This window comes from Pipra filicauda, unplaced genomic scaffold (assembly GCF_003945595.2).
Source record: "Pipra filicauda isolate LSUMZ 115617 unplaced genomic scaffold, ASM394559v2 scaffold189_size1545977_pilon, whole genome shotgun sequence".
Lineage (NCBI taxonomy): Eukaryota > Metazoa > Chordata > Aves > Passeriformes > Pipridae > Pipra > Pipra filicauda.
In genome coordinates this window covers 454368-471319 of record NW_024104297.1, presented here as the reverse complement: position 1 = coordinate 471319, position 16952 = coordinate 454368, and the positions used below count along the sequence as shown (strand labels likewise).

The 16952-nt window shown below is 39.8% G+C and overlaps 2 protein-coding genes across 2 annotated transcripts in view; both read left to right on the top strand.

The window, feature by feature from the left end:
• The window catches only part of LPCAT2 (lysophosphatidylcholine acyltransferase 2), a 31513-nt gene extending 16762 nt beyond the window's left edge, over positions 1 to 14751 (top strand). The window contains exons 9-14 of the mRNA XM_027729587.2: positions 2119 to 2201; positions 2716 to 2841; positions 3979 to 4132; positions 10895 to 10993; positions 12736 to 12877; positions 13140 to 14751. Of these exons, the coding sequence (XP_027585388.1) occupies positions 2119 to 2201; positions 2716 to 2841; positions 3979 to 4132; positions 10895 to 10993; positions 12736 to 12877; positions 13140 to 13384 (849 nt within the window). The 3' untranslated portion in view covers positions 13385 to 14751. The remainder of the gene's footprint in view (positions 1 to 2118; positions 2202 to 2715; positions 2842 to 3978; positions 4133 to 10894; positions 10994 to 12735; positions 12878 to 13139) is intronic.
• Positions 4149 to 9079, top strand: CAPNS2 (calpain small subunit 2). Its single transcript, XM_027729588.2, has one exon. It carries the CDS (start codon positions 5699 to 5701, stop codon positions 6446 to 6448), a length of 750 nt encoding a protein of 249 aa, XP_027585389.1. The 5' UTR covers positions 4149 to 5698; the 3' UTR covers positions 6449 to 9079.
• Positions 14752 to 16952: the final 2201 nt, after the last annotated feature.

Here is a 16952-nt window from a genome sequence, read left to right as displayed (position 1 = left end):
TGTCCCCAAAGTGGAACTGATTTCTTGGCATCAGTGCAAAAGTCTTTCAGTTTCTAAAAGGAGAAGGGGCAGATTTTCCTGGGGAAGGAGGGAATCCAACTACTCCTTTTAGGAGTGGACATTTCTGTTGCTGTCCCATGCTGTGAGGAAGTAGCTTCTCCACTCCCAGCAGTCTTGCACTGCCTCTACCTGCTGTGCATAAGCAGTGATGGACTCCTGCAGTCCAGAGGTGTGTGTGTTTGCATGTTTTAGTCAAACTAACAAACTGTAGATATTGAAAATTAAGCAGTGAACCTGGCAGTGAGTTTTTGGTCTGCAGAAGATCCAGCATTTAGCAAATTCTATAGCAAGAGAGACTAGCTCAAAAGCAGATCAGAGAAGTATTTGTGCTCCTGAAAGAGCTGTGAGGAATTTTTCTTACAGGACTGCGATTTGACAGTCGGTTTACTTACTACTCCTCAGCAGATAAGCAGCTGGGTGTGTGTGTGAGATCATGCCACCACAGGACGTCAAGAAACAAAATTCTTCCTCCCCATCTGTGGTTTCTGGCAAACAGGTTTTGTGAATAATTGTAGGTGGGTTTTCTGAAGGGGATGGAGGTGGTGTTTAACCTGCCAGAAAGTTACATTGCTCTCTGAGCAAGACCTCAGCCTCAAGTGATGTAATGACCACTTTCAAGACCATGACCCACAGTTGCATAAACTTCTTAAAGTTGACTTCATCTCACCCAGTGACAACAGTTTTTTGTGTCTGTACATTGTGCCTGTGCCTTCACAATTTAAGAGTTATGTGATTTCTGAAGGGGAATTGTGATAAGCAGGGACCTGTGTCAGAGCTTGAGCAGAGCTGGCAACTGCTTGCAGAAGGAATGAAATCTCAAGCATTCATGTGAACAGCAGGAGCCCTGCTTTCCTTACAGGGGAGACGACTTTTAAGTATAAACAGAAAATTGTTATGGCTATTTGACAGATAACCAATTCCATAAACTTACTGGTTTTAATCAGGAAGAGGAAGCATTCCTTAAAAACAAACATTAAAAGGCTGTTCAGGATAGCCTGCATTTATATGGGACAGTTACCACTATATTAGTGCATCACAAGCAGCTGCAATATAACTGAAGAAACATATTGACACGTAATTGGCAGTTGTGTCTTCCAGTGATTCATGAGCAACATCTAATTTTGGAATTGCTGTATTCTAGGAATTCAGGGTAAGACTGCAGGGTGGGGAGCAGCAGAACTCAGATAAATGATAACCATAGCTGAGAAGAGGCACAGTAAACAGAGCTGTGAGCAAACACTTTAGACTGAAGTAGAAAGAGCAAAATACTCCTCCACACACACTGCTTAGCAAACAGATGCTGGTTCACACTGCAATAGAGAGTAGTTCCTCTATAGGATAATTTAGTGAAAAGGTACTTGAACTTCTTACATATTAATATTGAATAAATCCTGAACAGTAAACATATTGTCATTTAGATATCTGGGGTGTTTTCTAGATGTAGTAGGAGAGAAGGTGGTTGGGATTTTTTACTCTCTGCCTGGAGTTCCGAAATTTTACAGTATTATATCCATTTAATGTGCTCCTTACAACTCAGAACTCTGATTCCTTAACGTTTTTGTCATGGAGGAAAAATGTACAGGAAACTTATCAGTCACATGCTGACAGATACAATTAACAGGTACGAGGTGAGACTGCAGTGTGTATTTAAAAACATTAAAACTCTTACATACACTATTGCAGTGTATGTAACTCTGCAATATAATATCACTTACAAAAGATCTTTGAAAAGGAGTATTTCAAACTCACATTCTTACCAGTGCATCATTTAGTCTTCTAACAAAGTCTGCATTTATTATACTTTACTTCCCTGGGGGGTTGATTTTTCATATTTAAGAAACTCCTTCCAATCCTTTAGAGGTAGTTTTGGACTAAATCTCATTTGTGTGGTGAGGGTGGAAGAGCCAGAGCTGTTCCTAAGGCAGCTGAGACCTCTAGTGCCCAGTTCCTTCATTGCATGGCTAATTTTTTTTCCCCCATCAAACAATAATAAGAAATTGTTCATGTTGCTAATAAAGTGGGGACTATTGAATTGATTGGATAACTCATCCCTTTCAGTTTCTGCCTGTTCACGTTCCTACTGAGGAAGAAAAGAACGATCCCATTCTTTTTGCCTACAGAGTCCGACAAACCATGGCAACGTAAGCAGTCATCGGTTAAATCTTTGAGAATTGTTCCTTTATATCCAGAAATTCCATATATATCCTAGCCATAAAGTGAAATTTATTCAAGGCCCAGGTACTATATGTAGAAATTGCTCTAGATTTTCACTAAAAGATGTCAAATTTCTATACTAGAACAACCTGATCGTTTTTACATGGAGCATAAGAGAGGTTGTCTTACATTGAAACAGAGTATGTTCAATTCATAGAAAACTGGAATAAATTTCTCTCTTTTTGCTTGGTAAGACTAAGTAGGTGGTTCATTCTTCAAGGTTACAGGGCTGCATTTACAAGGTTGTAAATCGTAAAACATCATGACACTGCCATAACTTGGTTTCACAGTTACACAAAATAGGATGTATTGCTTTCTCCTTCTTGAAGCAGTGCAAGAATGAATTATCATTTGTTTTGCATGTTAGAGAAGGGAAATAGTTGACAAAGAGTTATCTTTGTTGAAGAAATTGATTTTTCTTTTTCCTTAATTTTGTTTCAGTGCTTTGAATGTGCCAGTCACTGATCACACCTTTGAAGATTGCAGGCTGATGATTTCAGCAGGACAGCTGACTTTACCCATGGAAGCTGGGCTGGTGGAGTTCACCAAAATTAGCAAGAAACTCAAGTAAGGGAAGTTTAGCTGTTGGTAGCAGCTGATTACTGCAGATAATTACTACAGTGCTGCAGGTATCAACAGCCATCTACAAAAGGATAAATTACCTGACAACTGACTTGGCCTTGTGTAATATTGTGTATTTATGCATACATATATACGTTTACATATATAAATTACATGGCAATCAGAGATGAGAAAAATCGCAGTAAGAATTAATCCCAAGTAATTTTTGTGGGCAATGTTGCAAGAGGAAAAATACATTTTTCTAATCTTTTATGGAATTATCTCACCAGAGGGTGAGGAAGGTAGAGCAGTACCTATTTTAAGCACTTGATGCAAATTTAAATTGCTTTAGTGGAGAGGCACTGGCAGCATGTGGCAGGAAGTAAAAACCCTCTCCAGCCTGAGGTTTCAACCAGTGGTTTACTGCTCTTAGTTGTATTGTGCAGCCATGTGTCACTAGTGATGTCAACTTTTTCTGACTGGATACAGTGGAATTTGAGGGCTGAACCATGTAACCATACAGTAACTCCATCAAATAACCTGGCATGGTTGTGGGAAAATCTGAATTATGTGTGCAGTGAATCTTGACTTACTATTTATGTGCTAAATCATAAATAATGTCAAACTGTTTGGGAGAGTTACTTGGCAATACTAATCATTCTTACTGAGGTGCAGTGATGTATTTCTGCAGAGATCAGATACTTCTGAGGCTGTTGTGATGCTGGTGTTAGGGTAGAGAGTCTGCTAATAGAGCTGAGATCTGCTTCCTCTTAGGGAAATACTCACCCTAGAGCATGATGCAGCAAAGTGATGCTACACCTGAATTTATGGTAATGAAAAGCTCTCTGCTAGAGTAGCCCAGTAATTGAACAGATGATTCTAGGTTTGGGAAGTTACTCTATGGAAGTCTGACATACCCAAGCATAGAACTGCCTGCTTTTAATATTAATAACCAGGGGGATCAGTCCTTAATTGCTGATTTAATATAAAATACCCAGTCTGAAGTACAGCATTAGAGATGCAGTGCACACATGCTCTGTTTGGCAGTCTTTTGTCTTTGAACACTGTGATCACTCCTACTGAAATTCCATCTGTCCAAGAACTGCTGTATAGAAATATCTTCTCTCCCTCATGTTTGCATAGCCTAAAATGGAAACATGTCAGAGAGCAGTTGGATACTTTTGCTGCTATTGCAAGTGCTTCCAAAGGGGGAAGAATTGGAATTGAAGAGTTCGCGGACTACTTGAAGCTGCCTGTTACAGATGTCCTCAAAGAGCTGTTTCTACTCTTTGACAGGGTGAGTAGCTGGTTAACTGACTTGTTGACAATATTTTGTTAGAAATCACATCCCAAAAGGATATTTAATTCATTATGTCCAGTAAATGTTTCTTGGTTAACAGTTCCTGTAGGCAAGATAGGTGACTCTTAGAGTTTCCTTCGTAAGTTTTGATGTAAAAACAGTGGTCAGTTTGTATCTTGGGACATGGCAGCCATCTCTTGGACCAAGTTGCTGCACCAGTATCAGACAATAATCTCCATGCTGGTAGTGGCTGAATATTTCTTTTTGCCTAGCCCAGATTTTGAGCTTACGTATTCATGTGTGTAGTTATGTACTTATGACAGCTTAATTAACTGATATAGTTGTAAGTAGATCATTTAAGGCAGAGTGAATCTAACTACAGTGTTAACTAGAACACTAGTGTTCCTGCTGTGTTTGTGAAGGGTGCTGTTAGAGTTCAGAGGGACTCCTCTTGCCTAAAGAGTCTAACTCCTGTGGCCTCCTGCAGCCATAAAGGGGGCCGTGCATTAATGTGATCATTTAGGCTTTCTCCCATGGTCAGTGCCAATCTCTCCCATTTTCTGCTTCTGTCTGAGGATGACAAAAATTGCTCTGTGGATGCCCTTCTGACTATACCAGAAGCATCAGTGACTAGAGCAGGCACAGAATTCATCTTCTAGGCACCCAGCATGTGCTGCAGTGCAAGCAGCATGTTGTCCTGCAAGCACTTATGAACTGGGGGTTTTCTCTTACCATGGGAGCTTTCCCAACTCAGCATCACTCTTGCTGATCAAGTTAACTTTAGCAACACACCTGTCCTTAGCAGGTCATTGTGTTGTAAATGCCCATTAAAACTGTTTCAGGATTTTTCCAGATAGGAAGTTTTTACAAGCTTTAAAATAGGGAAGAGTCAAATGTATTTTCTGAATTGCTGAGTGCATTGAAGCTCTAGCAGAGCTGGGTCCTCATCTTTTCATCATTCTTGCCTCCTCATCTTGGACCATTGTCTCCTTTGAGCCTGTAGTTGGAGTCCTGAAGGACAGTACATACATCAGAAATGTGGTGTGGCAACCAGAATAAGAGCAAAGAAGACTCCCTTCATTTTCCTTATGTGGCACAACAGCACCAGTGACTAGAACTAGCACAGTAAGGCTCAATTCACTTAAAAGTTGAAGGGATGAAAGATTGCAAGGACAGGTGCAAGGCTGCATTCATCTTTAAGGAGATCAGTGTACCTGAGGATCAGTCACGCTCATGTTGCAGGGCTCTTTTCAAATTGCTTCAGGTATGAGCACAGGCATTTTGAGACTTCTGCTCTGTGGCTTTCAGCCTCATCATTCTTTTCTCTAAAATGATTCCTTAAATCATATAAAGCTAACCATGCAAAGAAGAAAAGAAGAAAAACAGGTGTATCACCTGACAGAAACCAGTGAGACCTAACCAGCAGCCAGAGACATGCACAGACCTGGTGAAGTCTAAGCCTGCAGATAAGCTGTGTTTTGCCCACGCCCAAGTCAGACACGACACAACTTCGGAGAGTTACAGAATCCCTGGATCTCTGACTCCCTTCAGTAAATCTTGACGATGTTCCTTGCTAAAGCTTTGCTGAGTGGAGGAAGTGGCAGTGGTCGTGGAGGGAGCCTTGCACGTGGCCTTGGAGGTCTCCTAACAGGAGGTGGTGGACATGGAGGGAATATTGGAGGACTCGTCGGAGGTATTGTCAATCTTATAAGTGAAGCAGCAGCTCAGTATAATCCAGAGCCACCTCCACCTCCTCGCAATCACTTTACAAATGTGGAAGCTTATGAGAGCGACGAGATCAGGCAGTTTCGTCGCCTTTTTGCCCAGCTGGCTGGAGATGATATGGAAGTGTGTGCCACGGAGCTGAGGAACATCCTGAACAAAGTTCTTTCCAGACATCAAGACTTAAAGACAGATGGCTTCAGCTTAGACACGTGCCGTAGCATGGTAGCCGTCATGGACTGTGACACAAACGGCAAACTGGGCTTTGAAGAGTTTAAGTACCTGTGGAACAACATCAAGAAATGGCAGTGTGTGTACAAGCAGTATGTCACTGATCAGTCAGGCACTCTTGGGAGAGCTCAGCTGCCAAACGCCTTGAAGGCTGCAGGGTTCCACCTGAAAGAAGAGCTCCGCCAGGTGATCGTGCGCAGATACGCCGACGAGGACGGCAGCATGGACTTCAACAGCTTCATCAGCTGCCTGGTGCGGCTGGACGGGATGTTCCGCACCTTCAAGTCCCTGGACCGAGATGGAAGTGGACAGATCCAGGTGACCATTGAGGACTGGCTGCAGCTGACCATGTATTCCTGAAGGCATAGCAGAGAAGAACAAGCTTCGTCTGGAAGATACACAGGGAAGGCTACAATCCTGTGCTGTAGAACTGTAGTCTTTTCCTTGTTCTAAGGCAGATGGAGCTAGTGGTAGATGGCTCAGCTTCAAGTGTTGTGATTCCTCTTGTGTATGCATTACTCTGCTTTTCTGAAGGGTTTGTGTAAGTTGTCATCTGGATATAAGCCTGTCTCAGAAAACTAACTGGACTTTTAAAGTGAGGGAATATATTGAAAGGATCAAAGCTTCGCTATTTCTTTACGTAAAGTAGCTTGTATATGAGTATAACTATTATATAAAAAGCTCCTAAATTTGGTGTTGATGTTGCTGTTCTGATTTGTCAGCAGTCACTAAGCTTGAATAAAAGTCTGTTTGCCTGAAGGCAATCAGTGGTAGAGTCATGTAGTTATTTCTAACAGGGAAAAAACATTAGAGCTGCAATAACTGTAATGACCAGGGAATTTACATAATCATTTAATTTCCTTCCTACTGCTGCTTTTCATGCTTGGCTGCTGAAGCAAAACCTGAGTTGTATTGTCAGTTCTACCTGCTGGCCAGGGCAAAACTGAAATCTTGTCTGAGGCTACTTTTACACCAGTTTTCTCCTTCCTACAATTCTAGGAACTAATCTTTTCTCTCTTTCCTTCAAGCTTTAGTATAGTTATAATGCAAACAGCTTAAATTACTACATTTATATTTAGAGAAATTTGCTATAATGATGCAGTGACATAGCAGACAGCTAGCCCAAATCAACCTCTGGCTATCCAAGTTAAATTTCATCAGGGTACAGCATCCCACTCTGGCTTGTTATGTAGTTCTGGCTAAGATGTCAACTTTTGAGAAAGAAAAAGTGGAATAACATGAACTCTCAAAGATACATTTCTTTGAATTAAGGATTACACAGTTGATCAAAACAGCTCTTGCACAAGGAAAATTTCTCAGCAGGCACTGCTGCTTTAAATGAAAATTGTCTGGGGTGACTCACTGAGAAACACCACACAATACCTGCAGGGCATCTGCATGTTAATGGAGTATGTGGTTTGGTTTTGTTTGGAAACTTCCTTAGCTTTGATTTCTAAATCTTGCAGTTACACTTAGCAAATAGTATTTTCCAGATTGATGATGTCTTCCCTGGTCTTCTTAGAGAAGCCTTTTACTTGAAACTTAGGAGAAAATAACTTACAATTTTTGCCCAGACTTTTTTTCCTCCTGCATTTTGTTTAATAGCAAACTGAGTAACAGAAAAAGATTCATATTGGCCCAAGCTGTGATGAAAGAGGTCAGTTCCTTCCTAATGGCATTCACCCCACTCCCAGTTATCCAGTGGAAAAACACATAGTGCCATTTGGGCTCTGAGTAATAGAAAAGTGAGCACGTGGTAAAGTGTGATACCTCCAGGTGAGCACCATCCTACCAGGTTGGTTTCAGAATTTCCCTTTCTGACTAGTTAGAACTTGCAAATAGCAACAGGTGATGGGAATTTGAGAGTTACAGCAATAGCCTCTTACATGATGAACCTGGATATGAACACGAGAGCTGCATCTGCAATTCCTCCCCAAATGGTCCCATTAGTTTTAGCTTCTCTGTGGTAACCCTGTAAGTGACTGAGGGTTTATTTACCTAATAATTTATTTACCTGCCATGAATGGCAGGCACACACACAATACACACTTGATTTTTCCTGTTGCCTTACATAGTAGAGAAAAAAGTATTGATGCAGTAGTACTTTATACTGTATCTGTCTTGCAGTCCTTGTGCAGAACTAAGTGGAGTATGCTTATGACAATGCAACTTTCTTGTTTTTCTTAGATTTATTCTATTATACAAAAACACAACAACAAAATCCTAGTTACCATAGCATGCTATAGTGAAAAGAGTAGCAGGAAACTAGTTTGCTTAAAAGAAACAAGAGTTGTTAAGGTTACTCTATGTTTTAATTATTTTATGTAACATAAATACAAATACCTAAATTCTGATGTTCCACTTTGCCATTTAGAGAATTTGAGCTTAGCTCACGTGTTACTTCCTTAACATATTCTTGGGTACATAGCCTGCAAACACAGCTACTAGATGTGTATATAAAGACAGTTGCAAGTGCTTTTTTGCTGTGGTGTTCCACAAGCACTGAAGGTTTTCCTGCATTTTCAGTTCAACTCTCATCCCTTTTTACGAGCGACAACCCCATCATTTCTCCTTAACCAAAATGCCAGAGCATTTGGGAGTTAGCCAGCATCCTAGGGCTTAGTAAAGCTAGTCCCAACATGATCTTGCAAGCGTAGTAACTTTATTTCCTACTAAAATGGCTGAGTTCTATGCATCAAACTGCACTCAGTTTTGATTATTGGGTTTTAACACTTTAATGAAAGTAATATAACCCTTATTTTGTCATTTTTCTTGTCATTTTTCCATGTACAGCCACAGCTGTGCTAATTTCTTTCAGAAGTTGTTTTTAATTAGATTATTTTAGTTAAAGTTTACTTCCCCATTCTTTTCCTGTGATACATATTCTTAACTTTAAAAATAAATTTTAAAAAAATATTCTAGTCACATCAAACAATCCTTTGCTAAGAATACATTCTACAAAACTGTCCAAAAATAATATTCTATGGAACTTTGAACAATTATTATTTACACTCTTTCTTCAGTTGTTTTAAAAGTTTATGTTTGTAATGTTACACTTTAAAGTTAGATCTATTATCTCTGAGAACTACACTGTAGCCAAAATACTTAAAGTCCAGCTCTGCACCACAATGACAGCAGATTTGTAAATAAAACAGCATTTATGAGAGAACATTGTCCTTTTCTAATGATTAAAAACTGTCAAAAGTTATATCCCTTAGACACACATGCAAGTAACTTAAAAGTTCATATCTTATTCATATCTTTGCTAAAAAGTTTCCTTGAAATTCAGAGGTTTTTAAAGTACAAGATGTTCAAAGATGGGTTAGACCATCAGTATAAAGAAGATAACAGTTGTCTGTGCAAAAGAGTCTTGCATTGGTTTTGAAGGCTAAATAAAATTGTACCTTAACAGTTTTAAATCCTGTTAAATGTACAGCTTGATGATGAAAAGTTAGTACTGAACACATTATTACACGTATTTTGTTAATGAAGAACTGTCTTAAAAGCTAAATTCAATTACTAAAATCCCTGTTTCATAGCACCCAGGATTTTCAAAGCACTCTACAGAGCAGCCTTAGTATTCTCCCCTGGCACATTGCACTGCCAGCAGCAGGAAACCAAGAACAGAAAGGTTAAGGTTGGTATGCTCAAGTGGGCATTAGAAGTTGGTAGGAGAGCCAGAAATAGAATCCAGATCTGGCTGTTTGCTACAGATTTACCCAGGAGACCACCCCTCTCTCACTTGGCTAAAAAAGTTCTGTGCTGTTCTCAGACGTAGGGACTCCGCTTCTTAAAAAAATGTTTTTCCTCTTGAAGTGCACAGCACATTATCCACAAAGGGAACTCTGCTTTATACTTCAGTTTGGTTTTAAAACGTTTTTGATGAATGCCCTTATTGTGAAGGTTCCAAATGATGAGCTACAAGTCATCTCTGCTATGCTGTCATTAACTGCTCTGTGTCCCACCATGTAACACTTATAGATGGCTTTTCCCCAGGCAGATGTTTCCCAAAACACTCAAGAAACTTTCAGTGTGGTGACAGGAACACTACTGATTTCAACAGGCATCTGCCATTTTCCCTATTTGCAAATATAATGCAGCTTACATAAAATTATTCACAAATCCCATCAAAGCAAACTTCAAATGTTCTGTTGATGTAGCTTTGTAGTTATCACATTGAAATGTTCATCCACATCAAAACTGGAATTATCAGAGAAGCTGTTCCAATGAATTCCCTGCCTTTCTGGCTTAAAAGGTAGGACAGTTTATTGGCTTCAAAATAGCATGTGGAGCAGTGCATTTGCTTCAAAGAAAAGTTTAAGATAGACCAAGTAGATTTGTTTGTCCTTTCACTGGCATATATGTTATTGCTGAAGGTTTGAACTCAAAACAACAGCCTCTCTGTTGGCCTGTTTATTCTGAGACGTTGCATTGGTCTCTGAACTTCAGCAAGTACAAGTTCTGCATGCAGTCTTACAGTTACCTTAAACACATGTATTCCAGTTCATCCTAGAGCTTTCCTGAAGGTGAAGAAAAACTTTTGAGTTGATTTCATTTTTTTTGTTTGTATGTTTCTAAGATAGAAATGGATACCCAATTTCTAGCTACTGAAAATACATATATTACCCCTCCAGCCTTAGTATTACGTATTCAGTGAGCTGTTAGTATTTTTTCCAGGAAGAACAAATACCTCTGGTGGGTGTTGTAAACTGTATTAGTGCATGTTGTGTATTTGATTTACACAACAGCTTTTAAAGGGATTTGCAGTATTAACTGTAACTACTGCCATGCATGTTTTGGTTACAGAATGGAGATGGCACCATTGACTTCAGAGAATATGTAATTGGTTTGTCTATTCTTTGTAACCCAGCCAACACAGAGGAGACTATTCAGATGGCATTTAAGGTAAGTTCAATTTAGTGTAAATCTGCAAACCTGACAAATCAAGACTGACTGTAAGTCTGTTACCTTTCAAATCATAAGTTTATAGCTTCAATCTGTTATGCAAATGTGAGTAATACTCTTAAACCAATTGACATTTAGAGTGTAAAGGAGAGGGGAAGAATTGCAGGCATCATAGAAAAGGGTTTCAAAAGCCGTGTGAAGGCACTAATGAATATGTAACTTGGCAGCCTAACTCCAAAAATGATTCAGCAGCACTTGTGTTTTTTTTGCCTGAGGTTTTTTTCTCCTGTGATTCTTCAAAGTCACAATAGATGGAGTAATATCCTCTTGTGGGTCAAGGCTCACTAGAGTCGTTGTTCTTAACAAAGAGGAGGGAAAAAAAATCAAGGAAAAAAAAAATTCAGGACTGGCACATCCAAAATTGAGCTGCATCTCAGAACTAGTGGCTTGTACTATGGTGTCCTGACATGGTGCAATAGCTCCTTTCACATCTCAGGTACAGGGAGGCAATACATGACCAGGGATGGCCAGGTTGTGCATCCTTGCCTTGTTTTTTAGTAGCTCTTTGACACAGATTCAGTTACTTTACCCATTAATCTGGTCTTATGAACCATATGGAGCAATATATTGAGATATGGGTCATGTTCATCTTAAACTGGGCACTTTTTAGCATTGATGTGTACTTGGGAAGTACTAGAATTTTTATGGCAATCCATTATATCCACTGGCTTCTTTTTAGATAAGCACTACAACTGTTAAAAGTGATTTATGCTTTTTTAGGGATATTTATCAGTACAGATTCCTATGAAGAAGGAATTATTGCAGGAATAGCAGCTATTATTGGTGTTTCATTGTTTTGTTTTCCAGACTCCAGACTATACTCTCCAGTATCTTAACAGGTGTGCCGATTATAAAATTAGTAATTTGTTCTAATATCCAGTTTCAGCAGGAAGCAACTGGTTCAGCTGGTAAAAGCCTGTTTCAGTCTGAAATGGAACTATGGGTTTCCTTTTCCTACTTTTTTTTCTTTGCCATTAAACGTTCTTTCCTTCACAATGGGGAAGTTTGCCTGTAGCAAGTACTTGAGAATTACAGCCATCCATCCCTTGTGTTTCTCAAGGGGTGATTCATAGCAGATGTTTACTGTCACTGTGCTGGGAAGGATGGGATGATCAGCATGCATCCACTGCCTGCATTCCAGGAACCAAAATTCCTTGTTAACTACAATAATTCCTTAGTGGGTGACCAATCACATATTTCAGGTATTTTATGTCAGAACATAAACTATGGTAAGTTTAATCTGATAAGGGATGTGCCATAACCTAATGAAAATGAGGACTACAACCCAAGATATTCCAGTATAGAGAAGCTGAATCCAGTGGAGCCTTAGCATAGCTCATGGTGACCATAAACATAAACCTTTGCTTATTTTTTATCAGTTTTGTATTAGTTTTATCACTGAACTAATGCTGTGAGGTTTGTTTGTTTTTGCAGAATGTTCAAATCCCAGCTGTAGCATGTATATTGCTCTCCTAAGTGTCTGCTTAATCTTGTTCCAGAGAAAACACGTAAAATCTTTTGGAAGAGAAAGTAGCAGGGATGCAGCAGGTCTCCTGAAATCCCAGGCATTGTTTACAGATAACCTCTTGAATACTAGAAAGCCAGTGTGGGTGGCTGATGTGCACAGAAGGTCCACAGGCAAACTGATGCTGAAGTATTTGTACCCGTTGTGTCTTTTCCAGCTCTTTGACATGGATGACGATGGCACTATAACGGAAAAGGAGTTTGCTTCTATCATTCAGTCAGCACTGGGGCTGCCTGAGCTTGATGTTTCTGTGCTCTTTAAAGAAATAGATGCAGATGAAACCGGGAAGTTGTCCTATGGTAAGTTAAGCCCTTTTGTAACGGAGAATACTTTGATAGTCATATTGACAGTGAGTTTCCTTTTCTTCCTCCCTGGAATTCTCTGATGGTTCTCATACCTTGTTCCCGGGGAGAACTGTTGAAGCACAGACCTAGATACTTGTGTGATACTCATGAGATTCTTCAGAGGAAACAAACTGGAGATCGGCTTCAGTAAAAGAAGCAGGCACTGAAATTTTCTCTGATTCTACACTGTAGGATCTATTTTTTAAATGTTTTTCAGATGAGTTCAAGAATTTTGCACTCAAGCATCCAGAATATGCCTCATTGTTTACTACATACCTGGATCTACAGAGACACCAGGTAGATCTGTCAGATGAGCAGGACAGTGAGTCACTCAAAGGCAAACACAGCCCAGTCAGGAGCACAACCCTGGTCTCAGAAATAACACCAACTGCAAGAAATAAAGTCTGTCCTGAAGGCAATGAAGAGGATAGCTCAAGTACCTCTGACAAAAAAGATGACTGAATTCAGCTTTTGAATTCTACAAGATTTTTTCCCTAGCTGTTCATAAGCACAATTGATGTAAAATAGAGATGGAAGTTACAGTTTAAAAAAAAAAGTTTCTTTTTTTACTTTCATATCAGGAGGAGTTATTCCTGTTTGAGTGTAAGGGAAAAACCACTGTTCTATCCTTAATGTCCATATCACAACACTGGCAATGTTGTTCAGTGTCTTCCAAGTTCACACTTCCACAAAAGTAACAGCTGTGCTAAGGGGGGTAAGAAGCTCCAACACTGCAGTGGCCTCTCAGAATGGAGACTGAGGAGTCCACTTGTCTAAAAACAAGTGGAATTTTTGGTGCTGCTCAATTCCTCTACGTACCCAGTATGACTTAAGGGAAAAAAATTATGCCAGAGTGTTTTAATTTGCAATATCCATTAGCCTTTCTCAGGTTTCTGAGATACAGAAATGAATTACAGGAAGCTGAGAGCTGAAGCTGGTGGGTTTTGGCTGTCCTTAGATTTCCCTTAGCTACTTGTGAACCGGCAGACTTCAGCTTCTGAACAAGACATGCTGATTCACTGATGTTAGCAGAAACAACTTCAGGCTTAAAGGCTAGGTAAAGGTGGAAATGGCTGCACTTCTAACAACAGAAAACTAATTGGAATTCCAAGATAGCAGCTCAGTCTACAGGAAAATGCAGACAGTAAGACCTAAGAATTAATGGACTATTTCAAAATAAATAGAATGTTGTTTACAGTAACAACTGTTCAGGATCACAGTAGGAGGAACATTTCAAACTCCAGCATTTTTTTCTTCTAGCAATTATCAAGAGAGGAATGTGACCTTGCTCTGCAAAATTTAAAAGGCAAATATGCTGTCAAGCCATAGTTCTATTACTTAGTATCTACTCTAAAGTTGTCTCCTAGAAACCATGTTTGCATTACTGTGCCATTACTCAGTGTGTTTTTAGGGTTTGGTTCAAAACCAAGCTCTTTCCAGTCAATGATTTGAGTATGTTTTGCCTCAGTCCTCTCTAGTGCACTGGAAATTGGGCCTTTACCTTTTTCCATCCTTCATCTGAATGCACTTTATACAGTATTTAAAATATATAGGTAGTTATGCAAATACTTCTAAATAAAAATTTGGAAGGTATGAAAAGACAAGATATTTTCAAATTAAAACAGAGATGAACAAAGCTTAGAGAGTCTAGTACCAATAATAACCAGTTTTCAGCAGGTTTTCATATGTGAAATGATAACCTCTGCCTCTAAGTATTGCTTGCATTATCTGGCCATAAGCTCATTGCCATGTTTAATCTTTCTCTGTATATAATTGTGCCTATCCTTATGTTTCATGTGCTTAAAATAAATCTATATTTTTTAAAAGACTTTACTTGAACAGCTGAGTCTTTTTGGTACAGTGGGAAAGGGTACTTTGTCTACCACAAGGGGCTGGGGGGATTTTCAGGAAATCGGGCTTGTGATGTCTTACCTTGATAAACACAATGAAACCTGAAGTTTGCCTCAACAAAAGGGGATCTGATACAAAGAAGATCTGCAGATATGTGGAGAGAGACTTCCATCTTCTGATGGAAAATAAGGCATTGCCATTTACAGGTAAAATGAGTGACCTCAACCACAGTTTAGAAGTAACAATCTTGGCTTTGTGTAGTGTAAACGTTAGGAGAGTATTTTCTTTCACTTAGAGAAGGAGAAACAAGAGTTACCCTAACCTGGCTGTACAGTTGGCTGGAATACATGTTACTTCCTTGGCAAGGATGCTTAACCAAAGTCCTCAGCTTTTCAACCAGCAGTAATCTTTTCAAAGACAACTTCCATTCTAACCAGTGAGAAATAGATGGGTGGGCAAAGATGACAGAGAAAACCCCTTCAAGGTCACGGAATGCAAAGGCTGCCTTATGCACACTCCTGTTGAATCCAGCCACATTCAGCACCTGGAGCACTGCTGTCCAGTACTGTAGCATATTTAGGACTAGTGATTTTATAAAAATCTGCGAGTCACACAAGTGCTTTGCGGTTAAAGCTAAAAATACTGTGTACATAAATCTACCTAGCCCAATAGTTTGAGGAAAGGCCACAAATGGGTTTGGTATGTAGCAGTGATTCAACTATGCTCTGAAAAGAAATTAGCTAAACACTAGAGACACTAACTTAATATACACACATCTGCTTGATGTGCAGGAAGGGAATACATTAATTTCTAGGCATCATCGTGCCTCAGGGAGCTTTTAAAAGGACCAAACTAAAAGCAGTCTGCAATAAACAGGCATTACATTAAGTGGCAGAGCAGGAACTAAACAGAAGGAGAAGGTTAAAAATACTAAACAGAAAATGGATCTCAATTGGGCATTGAGGGATGACACCTTTCTGCCTGAGACCCTGAGGTGGGAGTTCATAAGTCTACAAGGCTGCTTAAGGATCATTTTGAGTTCTGCACAGTAGAAAGGTATATTTGGTCCCATGTCATCACAGGAAACATCATTTACTTGATCAGCACTTCTCTGTCATGCTTTGACATGGATTTGATGATAAATCCTTCAGGGGTACCAAAATAAGACACTTTAAAGTTTATAGAAACTCCACCAGTCTCAACAGGGATGAGAATCAGATGAGGACAAGTCTATCACAAGAGGAAAACACAACTAATTCACAGGAACACAGGCCCATGGGCTGCTGTTATTCATGGAGTTTGATAACTATGGACATACACTATGAATAAATCTCACATTTTTTAAATCTAGGCTCCTCTTTCTGAAAACATGAAAGGCAGTGTAGGGTCACCTAGAAAAGTGAACCTTCCTTGTTCACCCTGGAACAAGGAAGACACAAATACTGTAAATCCTGATCAGTTTAAGGGAGGTGAATTAACAGGGTCTCCACTGGCCACACCAGAGGTTGGTTTCTGAGACAAAGATCTTCAAATCCAAGAAAATTAAAAATATGTTTGTACTTTTGCTGCGTCAGTGTCACTGCCTAAGTGCAGAAATAGATATAACACATCCAGGTTTCACATCAGATCATACTGCTATAATCTGGTCCTAAACTGCAAAAATCACATAATTCCTGGCTGGTTGCTGTCCATCAGTAGAACTATGAGGAATAGTAACTCTTCTATGGAAAGCATCTGAAAATGGGTCTCCTGTTTTCACAGTCAATAGCTGTGCAGCACCAGTCAGAGGCACCAAGTCGTGCAGTGGCTGCTGCTTCTGAGCTTTTGTTCTCATCTGCATCAGAACAAGATAGGTGCCAAATCATATTCCCACAATGTTCCCGTGAGTGTTACATCCTCTTCCTCATCAACTTGCTCCCTAGCATGGGGATGGGGAGGGGGGGAAAGTTCAGTGATTCCTAAATGGTTTGCAAGGGAAATTTTGCAAGGCAGTTGTGTGCTGTTCAACCTGTTCAACCCCCCTCAGGATCCCGGCAGGACTGAGAGCCCTGGGAGTCCAATGAAGGGTGGTGTTTTGTGACAGGTCTAATGACCATTCATAGGACTGCTGCACAGGGTAAGGGCTGCTTGGCCCCATCTGTCATCTCCCTAGCAATTCTTATCTAAAACAAAGTATTCC

Bases quoted from the DNA above. Each gene is read 5' to 3' on its own strand.
- CAPNS2 (XM_027729588.2), top strand. From the start codon at position 5,699: ATGTTCCTTGCTAAAGCTTTGCTGAGTGGAGGAAGTGGCAGTGGTCGT.